The sequence below is a fragment of the Oncorhynchus tshawytscha genome, linkage group LG03 (assembly GCF_018296145.1).
Source record: "Oncorhynchus tshawytscha isolate Ot180627B linkage group LG03, Otsh_v2.0, whole genome shotgun sequence".
Lineage (NCBI taxonomy): Eukaryota > Metazoa > Chordata > Actinopteri > Salmoniformes > Salmonidae > Oncorhynchus > Oncorhynchus tshawytscha.
Window position 1 is genome coordinate 67,298,665 of NC_056431.1, and position 14,205 is coordinate 67,312,869.

Here is a 14,205-nt window from a genome sequence, read left to right on the forward strand (position 1 = left end):
GGTGTACCATCACCCCACCGCCACCACGCGGTTAATTTTAAACCTTGCTGACTTGTTACCATCACGTGTCCCTATTAAGCTTATGAATAGTTGGGAACATATTTAAGTTAAAATCAATTAGAGCTCATTTCCGGGTGTTTTGTGTCAAACAATTAAAATGTTTAAATATGTTTTTCTCAGAAAAGTTGGGGAACCCTGGTGTAACAATACATTCTGAGAAATCATGTTTGCCACTTAGTTGTTTTCTCCCTTTCCACTGTAGAGCATGTGCAGAAACCTTGTAATTTGTACCATTTACTGTAAAAAGTCTAATAAGTCAAGTCCAGGACATTTTTTAATCTGAAATAATCACACCATTTACATAACAAGTTTAATTCATTCAGGTCTCAACTTTACTCTCAAGTATACTATATTAGTGTATTCTAAATAGTTGATCTCATTGTACTAGTGGACATAGTAACAGTCAAAAAAATTGACTAATTTGCACATTCAGTATATTAGGCTATAGTAAGTCTGTTAAGGGTTAGTGCGCATATAACATACAGTACAGAGGGGTAGACTAAGGATCACCTACTAACATCAAAACATCACCAATAACCTCATAACCAATGTCTGTCAAAAGATTATATGACCAATTTAAGGTATAACATACCACTCAAGTTAGTGGCCAGGGTGAAAAACTGCATTCAAATGTCAGAGTTCAAATATCAGAGTCAAATATCACAGAGGTCAAGTTTGAACACGGGTAGAAAAATATGTCAAATACAAAAGGTTTGAAATATTTACATTTTGGTTAAAAGGAGGACCCGTTTTTCCTGACGAGGGGATTTGACCAGGGAAAACTCCAGGTCCTATACCTTCCTAGTTCAGTCAAGTTGTCAGAAAACCCAGGCCCTGGTTATAACACCTTATAAAACTGCTTTGATCTTCAGCGGTGCTGTCATGATGAGGTGAAGCTCATGACGCAAGCATCTCTCATGGCAGACCTGGCAGTCCTCACCGCTACAGTCTCTCTCTGTAGCTCCCCCAGTCTCTTCTCCATTTCTGGAAAAAGGGAGAAAAAAAAAACAGGGCATCAAGGTGACAGCAGTTCTCTGGGCTCTGTCTGACTACTGGCCAGTGGGTGTGACCGATCAGGGTACGAGCCCGGAGGATCTCCTGCATGCCACATGCCTATGTTAGCCCATCGAGCTTAAGCCTAGGCATTAGCTCGGGAAGATATTCTTCAGGTGTCAGGCAAGGTTACTTGTACTTCCGAACCAGAATGCCTATGAGGAGCTAACTTATGGGGACTTTATTCCATGCAACACAAAGTGTCTCTCTTTTGTCCTTAAAGGAAAATTCCACCCAAAAACTATCTCCTGGTATTTGTTTCATTAGTCCATTGTTGACATAGTCCCCAAATGTTTTACTTGTCAGCTATCCATTTTTCAAGATATGTAACTTTCAAAATATAGAAAACATCCCCTTTGAAAGATTCACATCTTGAAAACTTGATTGCTGACAAGCAAAACATTTTGGTGATGTTAAAATACTTTACCTTGATCTCTTTTGGTAAAGATCTCTGGCAGCATCCCAGAGGCCTCCAGCACTTTCAGGGTGAGGTTGAAATCTGTGAACACAGGAAATTATTTAGGTTAATATTGTTACATTCCCCAGTTTCTGTGTTGTGAGTTTGTATGTGTGTTTTTCAGGCTGGCTTCCTGAATTCCAAGCAGCTGATTGGCCGGCCCCCATTGCAGATTGGAGCTCTGACCCTGCCCTCTTGTCAGGGGATTCAGCTGTCTGCAATTACCAACTCCTTCTGCAGCTTGAAAAGCCAGTGTTCCTTTGTTAGGAGAGCGCTTCCTTGTATGTCCTGTGTTGGTTGTTAGTCTGGTAAATTTGTTGTAAAGTATTTTGTAGCCGTAACAGTTTAGCTAACGCCCCTTTCCTCGCCCCTACCTGGGCTCGAACCAGGGACCCTCTGCACACCAACAACTGACACCCACGAAGCATCGTTACCCATCGCTCCACAAAAACCGCTGCCCTTGCAGAGCAAGGGGAACAACTACTTCAAGGTCTCAGAGCAAGTGAAGTCACCTATTGAAAAGCTATTAGCGCGCACCCTGCTAACTAGCTATCCATTTCACATCGGTTACATATGCCAAAAGGACTTAGTGTTTTTGATTATTGAAATGGTTCACTTTACATGAGTAATTATTCTGTTTTTGTTCCCAGGGGGAAGGGGAAGGCACCTAGGGAGTGTTTAGGCAAGAGGCCTGCGGGTATACATGACCCGTAGTATATTCACTGTCTAGGAACACTAGGTAAGACCTGGGCGGACCACCCCTTGTATTTTGGTTAGCGCGCCAGGTGGCGTTAAGAACAGGTAGGTAGGACTAACTTTCTTTGCTTTGGTTCCATCCAGCCCATTTTCCCTACATTTACTGTGTTAAGGAAATAAATTCCCTGTTAACGGTAATATTCTCTGCCTCTGTCATCGTTACCCGCACCTACAATCACATACCTCTTTCACTCCATGGGGAGTTGTGTTCCCTCCTCCAAGAGACGTAATGGGGGCTCATCCGAGATTTGAACCCGGGACCTCTCGCACCCCCAAGCGAGAATCATACCCCTATACTGACACTAACATGAAAATGTATTACAAGCACACGTCCAACAAGGAGCAGTACTACAGTTGACAAGTGCACGTTGAAAACGTGCATGCTCCAGTTTAGTTAGCCGACAACGGTACCACTCTATAAGGAGTCGTCCGTATCATTCCATTTAGTGTCCTTTTATTCCTCGTGTTCAGTCTCACCTTCCTCGCTGGCCTGCTGGGATGCAATCCTCTCAGTGATGATGCTGAGGCGGGAGGCGAACTCCGAGAAGATGAATTGTGTGCAGCCTGCCTGGTGGCACTTCTTGAAAAACTGTGAAGCCAGACTAGTATTGGACCCAGAACCAGATGAGCCAGGAGGCCCCGAATCCCCAGGTGACCCTGAACCACAGCTGGAGTCTGGGGATGGAACAGAAAGGGGAAGAGTCAACTCCTGTTAAGTGTATATTGGATATGTAAATATGTAGGTAAATCTATCATAGACCAAATGCTACCGCAAATTATTTTCACTTGCTTCACTGTTTAGTTTAGTGCAAACATTCACTGTAGTCCCAACTCCCCCCACACACCTGTTTGGTCTGGGAGGAGGGAGTCCAGTTGTTCTACTTTGATGATGGACAGATGGCTCTTGGAGGACTGCCCAGACAGAAAGGAAGAGGTTTGAGTAGAAGAAATGAGGAGAAAAGGTGCTGTAGCTTAGCCTGGTCCCAGATCTGTTTGTGCCATCATGCCAAGCATCATTTATGGAGTGACAAGAAGTTGAATGATAACAGAAACGGACTGGCACCCAGGCTAACTGCAGCTAACTACAAGAGTAAAAGAAAACGTACTCATTTGAGCAACGCTTTCCCAACTCACCTCCCCATTCTCAAATGCTGGTCCCTCAAGTCCATACTGAAACTCAAACTGCTCTGGAGCCCCACCTACAGCATAAAATAATCAGTATATGAGAGACATAACCACAATATTCTTCTTAGGAGACAATCTGAAAGTCCACATATTTGACTACACGGGACATCTTGGATTGAAACTTAATACAACAACAGAAACCAACCTTCTGTCAAGGCTACCTCTGAAGTATTGGGTTCTTGCCTGGGGGATGTTAAGAACACAGAAATACAAAGTTAAACCATTAGAACACAATGTACAGTCTGGCAAAGGCTTGGCCATTAAAAAAAAACTAAAATCACACTTTTTATATGAACTAAATATATAACTAGTCTGTCAGATTTGATTATGGTCTCTGACAATCTAATACAGTAGGCCTACACAAACGTGTTACCATTGTTTAAACTTCCAATAAACATGATACACTGAATTGGGGCGCTGTCAATGTGTTGACTCCTAGTTGAACCCCTCCTACCAAAACCAATGAGTAAACTGACATTATTAAACTGCAGTGCTTTGTTGTACATGTTTTGTGTGCTGCTATTTTGGCCGGGTCTCTTGCAAAATAGATGTTTAATCTCAATGACACTAACCTGGTAAAAGTCAATTAAAGTACCCACTTTGACACCCCTCTTTTAGGGTGTGGCTCCTCATCCTCATGTGCGCTCTTCTTGGACAGTGTCTTCTCTTCCTTTATTGCAGCTTCTCTTTTGCTGTACTTCAACGACTGAAAAATCATTCATACCACATAACCATTAACAAAACACATTATGGTATGTCATGTTCCAAATCAGATTGACTATTAACCATGTGAATTTATGCAGCAGAAAGCACTAGCGAGCATAACACGCTGAACACAAATATAAAATGCAACATGTAAAGTGATGAGCAGATTTTTTTTTAAATCTATTTTTCCATATGCACAAAAAGCTTATTTCTCTAAATTTTTTGTGCACAAATTTGTTTACATCTCTGTTAGTAAGCATTTCTACTTTATCAAGATAGTCCATCTACCATACAGATGTGGCATATCAAGAAGCTGATTAAACAGCATGATCATTACACAGGTGGGGACAATGAAAGTGTAACGGTTTTCTAGTGGTGATGAAGGAGAGTCGGACCAAACTGCAGCGTGTCGATTGCGATCCATATTTATTAAACAAAACGTAAACACGACTAAACACTAAACACTACAAAACAATAAACGTAATGAAAACCGAAAACAGCCTATCTAGTGCAAACTAACAGAGAGTACAAGTAAGACACTAAGGACAATCACCCACGACAAACTCAAAGAATATGGCTGCCTAAATATGGTTCCCAATCAGAGACAACGATAAGCACCTGCCTCTGATTGAGAACCACTCCAGACAGCCATAGACCTTGCTAGACAACCCACTAAGCTACAATCCCAATACCACCACCAAAACCCCAAGACAAACACACCACAATTACAAAAACCCCATGCCACACCCTGGCCTGACCAAATACATAAAGATAAACACAAAATACTTTGACCAGGGCGTGACAGAACCCCCCTAAGGTGCGGACTCCCGAACGCACCTCAAAACAATAGGGAGGGTCCGGGTGGGCGTCTGTCCATGGTGGCGGCTCCGGCGCGGGACGTGGACCCCACTCCTTTAATGTCTTAGTCCCCTCTCCCTTCGTCCCTGGATAGTCCACCCTCGCCGCCGACCATGGCCTAGTAGTCCCCACCCAGAACCCCACTGGACTGAGGAGCAGATCGGGACTGAAGGACAGCTCGGGACCGAGGCAGCTCGGGACTGAGGGGAAGCTCGGGAGTGAGAGAAAGCTCAGGAGTGAGAGAAAGCTCAGGAGTGAGAGAAAGCTCAGGAGTGAGAGGAAGCTCAGGAGTGAGAGGAAGCTCAGGAGTGAGAGGAAGCTCAGGAGTGAGAGGAAGCTCAGGAGTGAGAGGAAGCTCAGGAGTGAGAGGAAGCTCAGGAGTGAGAGGAAGCTCAGGCAGGTAGATAGATCTACCAGCTCCTGGCTGGCTGGTGGTTTCAGCAGATCCTGGCTGACTGGCAGATCCTGGCTGACTGGCAGATCCTGGCTGACTGGCAGATCTGGAAGAGTCTGGTTGACTGGCAGATCTGGAAGAGTCTGGTTGACTGGCAGATCTGGAAGAGTCTGGTTGACTGGCAGATCTGGAAGAGTCTGGTTGACTGGCAGATCTGGCGGCGCTGGGCAGACTGGCGGCGCTGGGCAGACTGGCGGCGCTGGGCAGACTGGCGGCGCTGGGCAGACTGGCGGCGCTGGGCATACTGGCGGTGCTGGGCAGACTGACGACGCTGGGCAGACTGACGACGCTGGGCAGACTGACGACGCTGGGCAGACTGACGACGCTGGGCAGACTGGCGATGCTGGGCAGACTGGCGATGCTGGGCAGACTGGCGGCGCTGGGCAGACTGGCGACGCTGGGCAGACTGGCGATGCTGGGCAGACTGGCGATGCTGGGCAGACTGACGGCGCTGGGCAGACTGGCGACGCTGGGCAGACTGGGGGCACTGGCGGCGCTGGGCAGACTGGCGGCACTAGCTGCTCCATATAGGCTGACAGCTCTGGCGGCTTCTTACAGACTGACCGCTCTGGCGGCTCCGTGCTGACTGGCAGCTCCTTGCAGACTGGCAGCTCCTTACAGACTGGCAGCTCCGTGCAGACTGACAGCTCCGTGCAGACTGACAGCTCCTTGCAGACTGGCAGCTCCATGCAGACTGGCAGCTCCATGCAGACTGGCAGCTCCATGCAGACTGGCTGCTCCATGCAGACTGGCTGCTCCATGCAGACTGGCTGCTTCATGCAGACTGGCAGCTCGGGCTGCTTCATGTAGACTGACAGCTCTGGCTGCTCCATGCGGACTGACAGCTCTGGCTGCTCCATGTAGACTGACTGCTTCATGCAGACTGGCAGCTCGGGCTGCTTCATGTAGACTGACAGCTCTGGCTGCTCCATGCAGACTGACAGCTCTGACTGTTCCATGCAGACTGACAGCTCTGGCTGCTTCATGCAGACTGGCAGCTCTGGCTGCTCCATGTAGACTGGCTGCTTCATGCAGACTGGCAGCTCGGGCTGCTTCATGTAGACTGACAGCTCTGGCTGCTCCTTGCAGACTGGCAGCTCCATGCAGACTGGCAGCTCTGGCTGCTCCATGCAGACTGGCAGCTCTGGCTGCTCCATGCAGACTGGCAGCTCTGGCTGCTCCATGCAGACTGACAGCTCTGGCTGCTCCATGCAGACTGACAGCTCTGGCTGCTCCATGCAGACTGACAGCTCTGGCTGCTCCATGCAGACTGACAGCTCTGGCTGCTCCTTGCAGACTGGCAGCTCTGGCTGCTCCATGCAGACTGACAGCTCTGGCTGCTCCATGCAGACTGACATCTCTGGCTGCTCCATGCAGACTGACATCTCTGGCTGCTCCATGCAGACTGACATCTCTGGCTGCTCCATGCAGACTGACATCTCTGGCTGCTCTATGCGGACTGACAGCTCTGGCTGCTCTATGCGGACTGACAGCTCTGGCTGCTCCATGCAGGCTGGCAGCTCTGGCTTCTCCATGCAGGCTGGCAGCTCTGGCTGCGCTGAACAGGCGGGAGACTCCGGCAGCGTAGGAGAGGAGAAAGGCTCTGGCTGCGCTAAACAGGCGGGAGGCTCCGGCAGCGCTGTAGAGGAGGAAGGCTCTGGCTGCGCTGAACAGGCGGGAGGATCCGGCAGCGCTGTAGAGGAGAAAGGCTCTGGCTGCGCTAAACAGGCGGGAGACTCCAGCAGCGCAGGAGAGGAGAAAAGCGCTGGCTGCGCTGAACAGGCAAGGCACACTGAAGGCCTGGTGCATGGTGCTGGAACTGGTGGTACTGGATCGAGGACACGCACAGGAAGCCTGGAGCGGGGAGCTGCTACCGGAGGACTGGAGTGTGGAGGTAGCACAGGATGGGCTAGACCGTGAAGGCGTACTGGAGATCTTGAGAGCAGTGTTGGCACAGGATGTGCAAGGCTAGGGATGTGCACAGGAGGCCTGGTGCGTGAGGCTGGCACCAACTTCACCAGCCGACTAACACGCACCTCAGGACGAGTATGGAGCGCTAACCCAGGTGCCATCAAATCCCCAACACGTTCCGTCGGGCGAATTCCATGCAAAAAGCACCAACACAGCAACTCCCTCATTTCTCTCTCCTCCAATTTCCCCATTAACTCCTTCACAGTCTCTGGTTCTGGTCTCCTCCTTGGCTCCTCACGATAAACAGGGAGAGTTGGCTCAGGTCTGACTCCTGACTCTGCCACACTCTCCCTGAGCCCCCCAAGAAATTTTGGGGCTGATTCTCAGGCTTCCATCCGCTACGCCGTGCTGCCTCCTCATATCTGCGCCTCTCAGCTTTCGCCGCCTCCAGTTCTTCCTTGGGGCGGCGATATTCTCCAGGCTGAGCCCAGGGTCCTTTACCGTCCAGTTCTTCCTCCCATGTCCATTTCTCCAGGTGGTGCAGCCTCTCCCACTGCAGCTGCTGCTGCTCCTGCTGCTGCTGCCTCTGTTGCCTCTCCTGTGGTTCCTGCCTGTTAACACGCTGCTTGGTCCGTTGGTGGTGGGTGATTCTGTAACGGTTTTCTAGTGGTGATGAAGGAGAGTCGGACCAAACTGCAGCGTGTCGATTGCGATCCATATTTATTAAACAAAACGTAAACACGACTAAACACTAAACACTACAAAACAATAAACGTAATGAAAACCGAAAACAGCCTATCTAGTGCAAACTAACAGAGAGTACAAGTAAGACACTAAGGACAATCACCCACGACAAACTCAAAGAATATGGCTGCCTAAATATGGTTCCCAATCAGAGACAACGATAAGCACCTGCCTCTGATTGAGAACCACTCCAGACAGCCATAGACCTTGCTAGACAACCCACTAAGCTACAATCCCAATACCACCACCAAAACCCCAAGACAAACACACCACAATTACAAAAACCCCATGCCACACCCTGGCCTGACCAAATACATAAAGATAAACACAAAATACTTTGACCAGGGCGTGACAGAAAGGCCACGGACATGTGCAGTTGTCACAACGCCACACCCGCATAGCCATGTGAAATCCATAGATTAGGGCCTAAAAAAAGTTACTTATATGAACTGTAACTCAGTAAAATCGTTGCATGAGGTGTTTATATTTTTGTTCAGTATATCATCGCCCACCAGATGTATACCAAAACAAGTGGTTGAGCTGTTTTTTGTTTTAAAATTGTACATGTTGTCCCTGAAGATTTTGTTGGGTGGTTTTATAGACTACCCGTAAAACTTTAATAGCCCGGGCATTTATTTACTTCAATCACTGAACACAACCGCCGCGTATTAGAGACAGGCATCTAATTGAGCCTTTTATTTACTTTACACCCCCCCCAAATATAATTTAGAGCACAGTAAAAACATACAAAATGGACTCCAGCCATTATCACCTTGCAGTAGCTTCATTCACCTCAGTCAATATGGGATTTAACATTCGACAACACGTCACACAATAATTAGATACTATGAACTCGCTCAGCACCGGGATTAAAACTAGTTTAGATTCATGTCACATCAAACAGCAGTTACTTAACCAAAGTCATCTACTAAAACACTTCGGCGGGGACTGCAGCAAGGAAAATTGGTGGTGTGACGTCATCGCAGCAATGGCAAAATGTCACATAGCGACAAATCAAAGCACCAATAGCTGATCTCAATGAAAAATAGTTGTCGAACCCTACTCTCCATAAAGCAAGCCAGCCAGCCATAGTTGGTTGTTTAGTAACTATGGGGCAAAACCGACAGGGTTGGCCTAAATTGTCGAAAATATGTGAACTTTATGTTGTCTCCAATGTTTATTGAAAACAAATACGCTTGCACAATGAGCACTTGTCTCATATACATTGTTAGTTGTTGGTTTTATTTATTTAACTAGGAAAGTCAGTTAAAAACAAATTCTTATTTACAATGACGGCCTACCCTGGCCAAACTCTAACCCAGACGACGCTGGGCCATTTGTGCACCGCCCCATGGGACTCCCAATCGAACCAGGGTGTGTAGTGACCTCTCTAGCATTGAGATGCAGTGCCTTAGACTACTGTGCCACATGGGAGCGATGGTTACGTAGCTAGCGAAATTTTGCAATATTATGGTATCAAGAACGAGATAAAACTGGCAGAAATGAGCAAGCTATGATTCCCCACACGGAGTTCATTGATGCTAGCAATCTGGCCATCCAGAAACACAAAATAAGGACTTCTGCCCATTGAACCTCCGCATCGTTGGTGATGTAGTCAACTAACCCATCTAGCTGTACAAACAGCCTTGCCTCATGTTTCTAGGTGTCCACATGGTCCTAAAGTCACCTTACAATACCTCTAAACTGTATTAGCCTTTTAAATCGGGATTGGAATGATTAGAGTAGCCCATTTTAAATGATTAAACTAGGGTATGTCGACTATTAAAAGGGACAGTTAGGCGGTTATTTGAGACAGCGTTTCATTTCAGTTTTACCGGTACGCTAATAACATGTACTAATATCCAATGGACAAACTAATATGGTGGATGATGATGATGATAATAATAGCTCTCTACTTTACCCCGACGGTCGTTTTTGATTTACGACCCAAAGCTTCTGTTACGGTGGCTGGGTGCTTGTATTTGATGTGGTTTAACATGCTGCCGTTGTTGTATCGGAGTATTGCTTTGCAAAGCCGACATATACACATATCAATGCCTTTTCTGGTGAAATACATCTAAGATGTGCTACTTTGAGCACGTCACATCGCTTCCGTTTTATGTTGTGACAGCTTTTATCTAGTCAAAACCTTTCCTTTAGATCTCTGCTGCACTAGCCAAATTAGCAAGTTAAAAAACACTATTTAGAGTGCGGTTTTAACCGAAGGTCAAATCGGTAAGAATAACCGGTTAGATAGCAAAATATATACTTTTTCCCGGCTGGCATTACAAGCGGATATCCGCAAATCCATGTAACGGAAATGTGCGCATGATTATTGAATCGATAGATTAGTCATGAATTAATATAATATAACTCTAAGAACTTCATTGGTCGTCTCAGATACAGCTCTTAACATCAGAAAATGTATAGCTATTTAGTGCCGACTCTTATACCTGCGGTCTCTTGGGCGCTCCAATATCTATAGCTCCATTGCTTTTGTCTGGTTACCAGCACAGCGTCAGAAAAGACGGATGTCTCAAATTTGTTCTGGTAACGTTAGTCCTTTTCGGAGGTCCAGTTTACCTGATGCCGAGACTCTAAATGCCTTTTCATGCCACTGGTGCTACCTCCTTTACATCTGATATTCCGGTCGCAGTGTTTACATTTTGCCAGTGCCGCTTCTATTCTGTCGAAGCTGTGCCACACAGCTGAACCAAAGCTGGGTGAACTTGGTGTAGACATTGTGAATGAAGAGAACAAATAAACAACCAAACCACCAGAGTAACCTACGGGTTACCTTCACCAAAAGAGCTGCGTGAATGTGAGCGCAGATACTGTATATAATGACGACATGGTTTGGTCTCCGCCCTAACAATGGAAGTAGTTGTCACAAAGGCGGGAATGTAGTCGGTTTATCGCTGTATTCCCGCGGACAGATTTTGACGGGAATGAACCCTCTCGCTTCCTCTCTGGTGTGAGTGACCAAAGATGTTCTATTATTTCGACAAGATAGTCGAGTGACCACTAACAATGGAAATACATATCCTCAAATATGGAATACAGGCGAGATCAAGTGGTACCATTCTAGCAAATGAGAGGGCAGATCCGCGTGTGAACAAGATGCACAACTCCGATAGTTTCTCTCCAAATTGCCACGTGCGTCCACTTATCAGTGCATTCGTAACAACTTAACCATTACTAAACTTCGTTTCGATCAAATACGCCTCAAGTAGCAAGCAACTTTCGTTGACCAAAATCGACACTCACTGACCTCCATACAAAAATCCCACTTGTGGTCTTATTTTCGTGGACACATTTTGTGCGGCGTAAACCCTTTCACTACGCTTCTTCCAATCGAAAGACCAAACGTCGCCTATTTACCGTATTAACTGCACTTGGGATCAAAACTAATGACGCATTCTGAATGTATGGCAACCTCTGAGTAATTACGGTAGGCCTACAAGCGGAGCTAGAAGAGAAACTTGTCTTTGACCAGTCCAGATATCACACTTTTTTTATGAATTTGCCTAAGAATTAAATAAAACACTTACATGACTCTTACCTCTAACGGTCGCCATCAGCTCTCGCTGCGTTTTGATATGTCTTAGCGACAGATCCTTTCTAAATGTCTCAACGTGGATGTTGTGCTACCGCTCGTCCGCTTCAGAACAGCCGCACACAGCTTGCATGTCACACTTTCGGAAGATATTTCATTGAAATATCTCCACGTGTGACTTCTATATTTTTTACGGTCTCTGCTTCTACATTCCATATCTCACAACTGCTGGTTCTTTGTGTAATGGAAGGATCGTTTGAGCTATCAACTGCAGTCTTTTGGTGGCCGTCTGGATCTGCGACATTTCATTGCGCATGTGCTGGGATTAAAGGTAAACGTTTTCACCACTCCACATAGCCGACACATACAAAAGCAACATTTTGAAAATAATAAATCAAGCATTCTGCTTGACAATAGCACGCATTTTATTTTAGGTCTCACACGCACATAAACGAGTCCAATTTGAGCCCCCCCAAAATAAAAAATAAAATCATAACCGCACAAACTGATCTATCGGACCCGACTGCAAACCGCCATTAGGAAAGACTGCTACCCCAACCCGAACCATGTGGAATTGAACCGACGGCCACAACCCGAGCTAACCACCTTTGTCCTTCCTGCTGCGCATTTTAAGCTCCACGTTTTGCACTACAATTTACTACTGTGCAATCAATAGACGTCTTACCGTGCATTTCTCTATGTGTTTTTTCAAGCTGGAAGTGCCTGTTCTGTGGCTGTCATAAGCTAACACCCGCTTGCACTTTTTGCATGCTGCGAATCCATCCACATGTTGTTTGTCAGCGTTAACGATTACTCCAAAATGATCCCATACATTTGATTTAACTCGTGCCCTGTTTTTCACGATTCTGAGCTCCCTATTTTTTATCTTTTGGGTCAAATTGTGGTTTTCTGTGGTATGTTTTTTGCTTTCCATTTTTTCGGTCTTCTCTGGCTGTGCGGGTAGGGTTATCCTGTGGGTTGTTTTCACTGTGTCTGCGCGCTGCATGTGATGTAAACTACGGTAGCAAAGAAGAGTTTAGCTGTAGGCTTCTATACGCATTCTAGAATGACATTTACAAGCAATACAAAACCCGATAAGATGCAATACACACACTTTACAGTGTTCATTTGAGCACTTTTTGGTTGATCTAGGGCTCTATTAGCCCTTGACTCTCAGTTGCATTATATTACACTAGTCATTGGACAGGCGTATTTTGTAGGGGGAGATTTAAGAGCCCAGATGCCTGGTCTGAACATTAACACGCATCACATGTGGTACAGTTTTGGAAGCATAAGGACATTATCTTTATCAGCTAGAAAACAAAAAGTTGAATTGATACAAATGTATGGGGTTAGTGTCCCCCCACGGGCATATCGCCATGTTACAGCACTTTACCGTATTAACTGCACTTGGGATCAAAACTAATGATGCCTGCTTAATTAGCTGTCTAGCCTACTCTGGAAGTGCAGTTTTGTTGGATGGAGGCACCCATAGCTGTATGGATCTATTCAAATCTGCTATAGTAAGTGTATTTTTTTTAATTTTAAGTATTCTTTCTTGCTATAAGGGCCATATGTTTCAAAAGCTGTATTACAAGGGAGACAAGACAATGGTCTCAGACTAGACGTAACGTAGTAAACGTAAATCGGGAAAAGACCGCCTAGAGTTTGAGAGCTAGGGCTCTATTCAACCTGTAGCGCCGAAGATCCGCTTTATAGCGAGATTGAAAATTAATAGCAATGTTCCCATTGTCACGGAGACGGCATTCATGGGTAAACACAACATATGTAGGCTCAATCGGAAACTACCTTTAAATGTTAACGCAGGTGTTTCGATACTTGGGCGATAAGATTTTAATCCAGTCCTTAAGGCTCTATTCAATCATATCTGCTTTAGTCGATATCCGCATAGTGGTTATGTTGGAGGTGGAACTGCATTAGAGCTGTCAATCAACAAGTGGCTGTTGGCATTGTATCTAAAGTGGACAATGCTAATTGGCTGCACAGTTGCATTAGGAGAAAGTCCATATAGAGAGAGGACTCATCTTTGTATCTGTGCCAATATAGCCTCAATACTGTCAGACACTATATCCATTTGAAGTAGTCAATTTTCTTCACAACAGGCTGATCCCCCTTGATCAGGACCCCTGTCAGCCCAGTGTGAGAGGCCTGACCTATGCATCCCAGGACCCCTGTCAGCCCAGTGTGAGAGGCCTGACCTATGCATCCCAGGACCCCTGTCAGCCCAGTGTGAGAGGCCTGACCTATGCATCCCAGGACCCCTGTCGGCCCAGTGTGAGAGGCCTGACCTATGCATCCCAGGACCCCTGTCGGCCCAGTGTGAGAGGCCTGACCTATGCATCCCAGGACCCCTGTCGGCCCAGTGTGAGAGGCCTGACAAGGAGGCGGGCATAGCTATTTGTCTCCCACGTCAATCTTGAGGGTGACTGAAGCCTGCTTGATTGA

The 14,205-nt window shown here is 46.4% G+C and overlaps 1 protein-coding gene across 5 annotated transcripts; it reads right to left on the reverse strand.

Annotated features, from left to right (window-relative positions):
- Positions 1–316: 316 nt before the first annotated feature.
- Positions 317–12,745, reverse strand: LOC112241961. Of its 5 annotated transcripts, none has more exons than XM_024409970.2 (8): positions 12,425–12,745; positions 4,111–4,217; positions 3,657–3,694; positions 3,461–3,525; positions 3,172–3,238; positions 2,804–3,001; positions 1,541–1,612; positions 317–1,044 (listed from the first exon to the last, which is right to left on the reverse strand). In XM_024409970.2, the coding sequence occupies exons 1-8, from the start codon at positions 12,743–12,745 to the stop codon at positions 941–943; spliced, it is 972 nt and encodes a 323-aa protein (XP_024265738.2). In that variant the 3' UTR covers positions 317–940. The 5 variants fall into 5 exon arrangements, with proteins under 5 accessions (XP_024265738.2, XP_024265756.1, XP_024265761.1 ...); XM_024409988.2 differs by lacking the exon at positions 12,425–12,745 and adding an exon at positions 11,735–11,872; XM_024409993.2 differs by lacking the exon at positions 12,425–12,745 and adding an exon at positions 11,455–11,544.
- Positions 12,746–14,205: the final 1,460 nt, after the last annotated feature.

Coding starts and splice junctions, on each gene's coding strand:
- LOC112241961 (XM_024409970.2), bottom strand. CDS start 12,745: ATGCAGCGCGCAGACACAGTGAAAACAACCCACAGGATAACCCTACCC. Junction 3,526..3,656: donor AGAGGTAGCCTTGACAGAAG/GTTGGTTTCTGT, acceptor TTTATGCTGTAG/GTGGGGCTCCAGAGCAGTTT. Junction 1,613..2,803: donor CCAGCAGGCCAGCGAGGAAG/GTGAGACTGAAC, acceptor CTGTGTTCACAG/ATTTCAACCTCACCCTGAAA.